General features: G+C 55.2%; 1 protein-coding gene across 1 annotated transcript in view; it reads left to right on the forward strand.

The window, feature by feature from the left end:
* Positions 1–4750: 4750 nt before the first annotated feature.
* LOC113409356 (cGMP-dependent protein kinase 1-like) overlaps positions 4751–6237 on the forward strand; it is a gene marked incomplete at both ends in the record, with an annotated part of 2415 nt that continues 928 nt past the window's right edge. Inside the window, 2 exons of the mRNA XM_026663154.2 lie at positions 4751–4907; positions 5977–6143. Of these exons, the coding sequence (XP_026518939.2) occupies positions 4751–4907; positions 5977–6143 (324 nt within the window). The remainder of the gene's footprint in view (positions 4908–5976; positions 6144–6237) is intronic.

Consider the following 6237-nt stretch of genomic DNA (forward strand, 5'->3'; position numbering starts at 1 on the left):
AGGACGCCGGGGGTGCAGGGCCCTGAGTCCCCCCATACTCCGTGACAGATGGTCAGGTGCAAGCCATAGCTGAGGCCTTGGCTACACTGGCGCTGTACAGCGCTGCAACTTGCTGCGCTCAGGGGTGTGAAAACGCCCCCCCCCAAGCGCAGCGAGTGCAGCGCTGTAAAGCGCCAGTGTAATCAGAGCCTGCAGCGCTGCACACTCCCTCGCAGCGCTGCAAGCTATTCCCCTCGGAGAGGTGGAGTACTTACAGCGCTGCGAGAGAGCTCTCGCAGCGCTGGCGGCGCGACTACACTCGCGCTTCACAGTGAGTGACCTGTCGGTGTCTCCGGTTCGAAGGGAAGGCTGCGTAGCGGAGTCTGCAGAGCAGAACAGCTGTGTAGTTAATCTCTGGAGAAGGCGGGGGAGGGGGAGGACAGGTACGATCTCGTCTTTACACACTTGGGATATGACTTGTGGTCTCTCAGTGGACTTAACATCTGATTCCATGTGTAAGCAGAGGTTGGTAATGGAAGGACAACAGAACCTTGCATCTAACATGCTAGTAAGAATGGACGGGATCTCTGTAAGACAGAGTCCAGCCTTGGAATTGGTAACAGTTAAGGATCTGAAAAGTGGTGAACAGTCTGTGTTGATGCAAATGACCTGGCTGACAGGGGGAAGAAAGCCTTGCTAATAGCTGTTAGCACAGAGAGCCCGGCCAATCCGCCAGTGAATTCTGTTAACCAAGCGAAATCAGGGTTTGATCCTTCAGGACAAGGAAGAAAGAGAGAATTTAATTTTGCGAAGGGAAGCCACAGGTTAACCCTAAAAGGCCCAAACCCCAATGGTATTGAGCCAAAGGTGGGGCATGACAACCATGATTGTAGATGGACACTTACAGTGGATTTGTTGTTATTGCTAATGGTAATTTTTGTAACTAATGTGTTGCTAATACCAAGAACTGTAAAAATGTACAATGTGCCTAATCTTTTGGAAAATCCCTTGAACACATCAAGAATGATGCATAAGAACACACTTTATGTTAAAAGACCTTGTGATACTGATATTTCACAGTTAGTGCCTGTAAACAGTGTTGGAACTTTTCACAGGAGAAAAGACGTTCCAAACTTGATGTGCTATATAAGAAGGGAAACTGAGGCACACTACCATATTGCTTTCACGGCTAAATGCCAAGATTCCTACACTATGGACACCATTAATTTCTACATTGACTTGATGTTAATTGGGTTCCAAACATTTGCCAGAGCTTGTATGGATAAAGTAGCTGTTTTCTTTAGCTCTTGGCAAGATCACGTGAGACATACAGGAACCATGCTGCAAGAGCAGATCCAATCCACTGGTATTCTAACCAAGTTTTACCTTGAGTTTGTAAAGAGATTCAATCATGTTATTGAACATGAGTTGGGTAAACCACTTCTCTTATACATTGATACGGCTTCTAACCCAGTACAAGCTGTAGTGAGACAGAACCCAGGATGGGGAGCTTTTGGGATGCAGTCAGTGATGTTTGTGTCATCCCTTCCTGCATCAATTTTGCATTGGGGGTGTGACGTTATGAGTGTAATATAATATCTCATTGAAAGGTGACAGGGCCAGAAAGAGTTAATTACCTCACCGACTGACCTGACATGGCCGAACTTTAAATGCTGGTTAGGAAGATCTGTAAATGAGCAGAGCTTTGACATGCAAGTCTGCATTGTTAGAGGTAGAAGGGGAGCTGTTTGCTCAGGGCTTGTGATGTAAGCAAACAAGTCTTGTCTATTGCTATAGCTTTGATCAAAGATCAAAAAAGGAATATTAACATTTAGGAAGACACTTGAGTGAAATAGTATTATTGTCTCTATGTCTCTTTGAAGGTTGTGGTAACCTGGATCTGAACTGTTTAATGGATAAATTACCCTGTGCTAATTGCCAGGATGTTTGGGAGAAGGAGAGTTAAGCCTATTATTTTCTCAGGCCAAAAGGCTGCTGGAAATGTATAAGAACCCTGGGACACGATCCTACTTCATCTCAGATCTGCTTTGGGTTTCAAGAGGGGGAAACCTTAAGCCACAAGGATTGAGATCCCCAGTCACTGACTGGAGTCACCCTGAATAGGGACATTGGACTATAACCTATGGACTATTTCTAAAAGGACTTTTGGCAACTACAAGCTCACCTCTGCTATGTATCTGAACCTCAAGAATTGAATTCAAGTCTGTCTGTATATTGATCTTTTAACCAACTCTCTCTCTTTTCTTTTTTAATAAATTTTAGTTTAGTTAATAAGAATTGTCTCTAAGTGTGTATTTTGGGTAAGATCTAAGTTATAATTGAACCTGGGTGTGTGGCTGATCCTTTGGGGTTGGGAGAGCCTTTTCTTTTATATGATGAAATAAGATTTTCAGAATTTATCATCGTATGTTTGACGTGTTTCTGGATGGAGGCCTGAGGCTGGGCACTTTAAGGGAACTGCGTTGTTTGCCCTTCAGAGGCTGGTTGGGGCTGGTTGGTAAATCTAAGTATTGGAATATCCACCAGCGTTTGGGGTTTGTCTGCCCCGGTCTGTTTGCAGTTCGCCCTGATTGAGTGACCTCAGCTGGCTCCCACGGGCAGCACCGTCACAGTGACTGTCTTCAGTAAAGTCAAAGGATCGAACGGTCTGTCCTGCTGGCTTGCTTCCCCATAGCATTCATTATAGAGTGTACCTGGATATCTCCACTTTCTTTGTGGAGTTTGTTTGTAATTCAAAATCTTGCAAAATGCTGTCTCCAGTCTGTCCTTTGGGAAGGTTCTTTGTGTTTCTCGGAAGATCCTTTAAAGCTCTGCCGGGTGGGGCTGAGGCTAGTTTTAAATAAGCGCTACGTGGTGGCTGAACAGTGTGCTGAGAAATGGTACAGTCAGTTACGTCACCGCACCTGGGTTCATTATGAAATATACTTAAGAGCCTGAGTTCCCAGTGGCAGTCATGGTTATTCCTATAGTGCAGGGAAGAGGTTTGAGGTGATTCTGGTCTTCGTGCCGCAGTGTCACATACACCTTGTGCAGAAGGTGGGTTCCCTGGTTATACATGTCGGCTGGTGTTGTTTATACGATTGTACAAGTTACGCATCTCGTCACATGTCACTAAAATCCAACCCCTCGGCATGTCCCAGTCCCCTAGCAGCCTGTTCTGGTCCTTCTTTATCTTTGTTTTGGATACTAGTGTCACGGATCCACAGAATCGGTGCTACAGACCCAGCTTTGGAACAGTCTCTGGGACAGTAGTGTCACGGAGTGTGGGGGGACACAAGGCCCTGCACCCCCGGCTTCCTGCGATTCACCATGACTCTCAGCCAGCCAGTAAAGCAGAAGGTTTATTTAGATGACAGAAACACAGTCCAAGACAGGTCTTGCAGGCACAGACAACAGGACCCGCTCAGTTAGGTCCATCTTGGGGTCCCAGGGCACACCAGCCCCCTTGGGAGGTCAGAGCCCCGTCTGCCTCCCAGCCATGTCACCAGCCAGCTCCTGAAACTCTCCCTTCAGCGACCCCTCCCACAGCCTTTGTTCAGTTTCCCGGGCAAAGGTGTTACCTGGCCTCTAACCCCTTCCTGGGTTCTCACATTACATGCTCAGGTATTCTCCCTCGGCCAGTTTCCCATCCCCCAATGCAGACCATCCTAGCCACACTCCCCTGTCAGCATTCAAAGCCCACAGTACGAACAGTCCCAGTTCATCACAAGTAGTCCCCAAACTTTTCAGGGTGGCGTCCCCCCTTACCCCTGTCAGTGCCCCCCGGCCCTGAGCTGGGAGCGGGGCCTCAGCTCGGGGGGGGCAGGGGGGCGGCAGACAGTGGTAAGGGGGCCGAGGCTGGGGCTACAGCTGGGGGCAGGGGTGGGACTGGGAGCGGAGCCCTGGCTGGGGCCAAGGTCAGAGCGGGGCCAGGAGCGGAGCTGGGTGATGCTCCCTTCCCATCCCTCGTGGGAGCTGGCCCAGGCCCCAGCCAGGCCCCCCCAAATGGCCCTCTGTGCCCCCTAGGCATGCCCCACAGTTTGGGGACCTCTGCTCTGGGAGGGGCCCTTCAGTGGGCCACACCCCCCCCCGGGGTCTCACTTCCCCGAGGCCTTTGTTCCCGAGCTGGGGGATGGGGCTCGGCCCCCTGCAGAGGGGTGGGGTGGGGGCATCCATGGTGGCTGGTTGCGAGGTGTCCACGTCCTGGCCATTGGATCTGCCCTTCTCTTCTCAAGAGCTGCATGGAGAGGGCCCAGGCCGCCAGGCACCATCCACACCTGTGTCTTCGCCTCCCCGATAGCAAACAGTCTCTTCCCCCCACTAGGGAACAAAGCAGCATACAGGGGAAACTGAGGCACACATCGGCTTCTTAAAAATATTACAAAACCCATCCCCCGCTTTGTCACAACTAGCTTCCAAGCACTGGCCTGTGAAGGCGCCTCCCTCGCTGGTGCTGAGACGTAGAACGAATGGCTCTTGATTTTGGCAAGTTTCCGGTGCCAAACGCTGACTCAGCACCTGGCGGAGTGATGGGTCCCTGGCGTAAGCGGCCAGGGTGCTGGTCCAGGCCAGGGTGTATCACTATTACAGTGTTTGTGCACCGTGCGCTTGGTGCATTGTGCGCACCGATACCCAGCTGCCAGGCTGGTCACAGCGAGCGCCCGGTCCCACCCCACAGGACCCCTCACCCAGACGCAGGTGGGAGGGATAGGGCGGGTATTGGGGGGCGGCTGGGCAGGTGCCTCATGCCCTTCTCTCCCCACTGCCACAGGCGGGGCGCCGGAGGACCCCAGAGCAGGGAGCAGGGAGATTGCAGACCAGGCTGATGCCGACGGCGGACGGAGGCCGAGCAGGTCCCGGCCCATTGTCCCTGAGCCTCTTGCTAGTGACGAGGCCCTGCAGGTGCCCCACGTCCCTAAGTCTCCCAGGTAACCCCTTGGGCAGGGCAAAGCCAGCTCAGGATGGCCCTGCCCCTCCCCTTGGGACATCCCAGCCAGCCAGACTCCCCCGGCGCAAGGCCAGCCGTGGTGGGGGGCGCAGGCCAGCTCTGATCAGGCTCTGGCAGGAGCAGTGTCTAGGGTTTCCAGGCATCTGGTTATTGACTGGAATGCCCAGTCGAAAAGTGACCTTGGCGGGTCCAGTCAGCACTGCTGACCGGGCCATTAAAAGTCCGGTTGGCTGCAGCGGCCGGCTCCACGCGGCTCCCGGAAGCGGCCGGCATGTCCCTCTGGCTCCTAGGCGCAGGGGCAGCCACAGGGACTCCGCACGCTGCCCTCGCCCTGAGCACCGGCTCAGCAGCTCCCATTGGCTGGGAACCTTGGCCAATGGGAGCTGTGAGGACAGTGCCTGTGGCGAGGGAAACGTGCAGAGCCCCCTGGCCGCCCCTGCGCCTAGGAGCTGGAGGGACATGCCGCTGCTTCCAGGTCCTGCCTGAGGTCAGTGCCGCCCGGCTGGAGCCCGCAACCCCTCCCCAGCCTGGAGCCCCCTCCCATGCTCTGAGCCCTCACACCCCAGCCCGGTGAAAGTGAGCGAGTGACGGAGGCAGGGGGGATGGGGTGAGCAGGGGGTGCGGCCGCAGAGAAGGGGTGGGGCGAGGGTTTTCTGCAGTCAGTAAGTTGGCCCCCCTAGCAGTGTGCCCAGCACAGAGCTGGGTGCGGTGGGGCTGGGAGGTATTTGTACTAGGCCAGGCTGAGCCCTGGGCTCCTGCCCCGGCCCCTGCAGTGTTGCTAGGGGAACAGCCACTGTCCTGTCGCTGTGGCCAGGAGGATGCGGCATTGTGCTGGGACCTGCAGCTCTCGGGGCAGGGGGTCCCGCTGGGCGTACAGGGTCCTGGTCGGGCCCGGGACACCCCTGCTCTAACCAGCCCCCACCACAGCAGGCCGCTTCCCTGCACCTGGGCTGAGTGGGGTCTCGGGGCATGGCCTGGTGGCTCCCGCACGCTGGGGCCAGTGGAATGGACCAGTCCCAGCCCCACCCGTCTCCCTCCCTTCCTCCCAGGGACCGCAGCCTGATTGCCGGGGCCGTGGAGCGGAATGACTTCCTGCGGCTCCTGGGCGAGGGCCAGGCAGACGCCATGGTGCAGAGCTTCATGCCCGCCTGGCACGGCCCAGGGCACACGGTGCTGGCCGAGGGCACCGACGGGGACGCCATGTACATCGTCGCTGGTGAGCGCTGGCCCCGCCCCGTGCATGTGTGAGCATCCGCCAGCCCTGCCCAGCCCTGCTCCATGTGCGCCGGCCCCGCCCCGTGCGTGTGTGA

This window comes from Terrapene carolina, unplaced genomic scaffold, assembly GCF_002925995.2.
Source record: "Terrapene carolina triunguis isolate 2854851 unplaced genomic scaffold, T_m_triunguis-2.0 Scaffold32729, whole genome shotgun sequence".
Lineage (NCBI taxonomy): Eukaryota > Metazoa > Chordata > Testudines > Emydidae > Terrapene > Terrapene triunguis.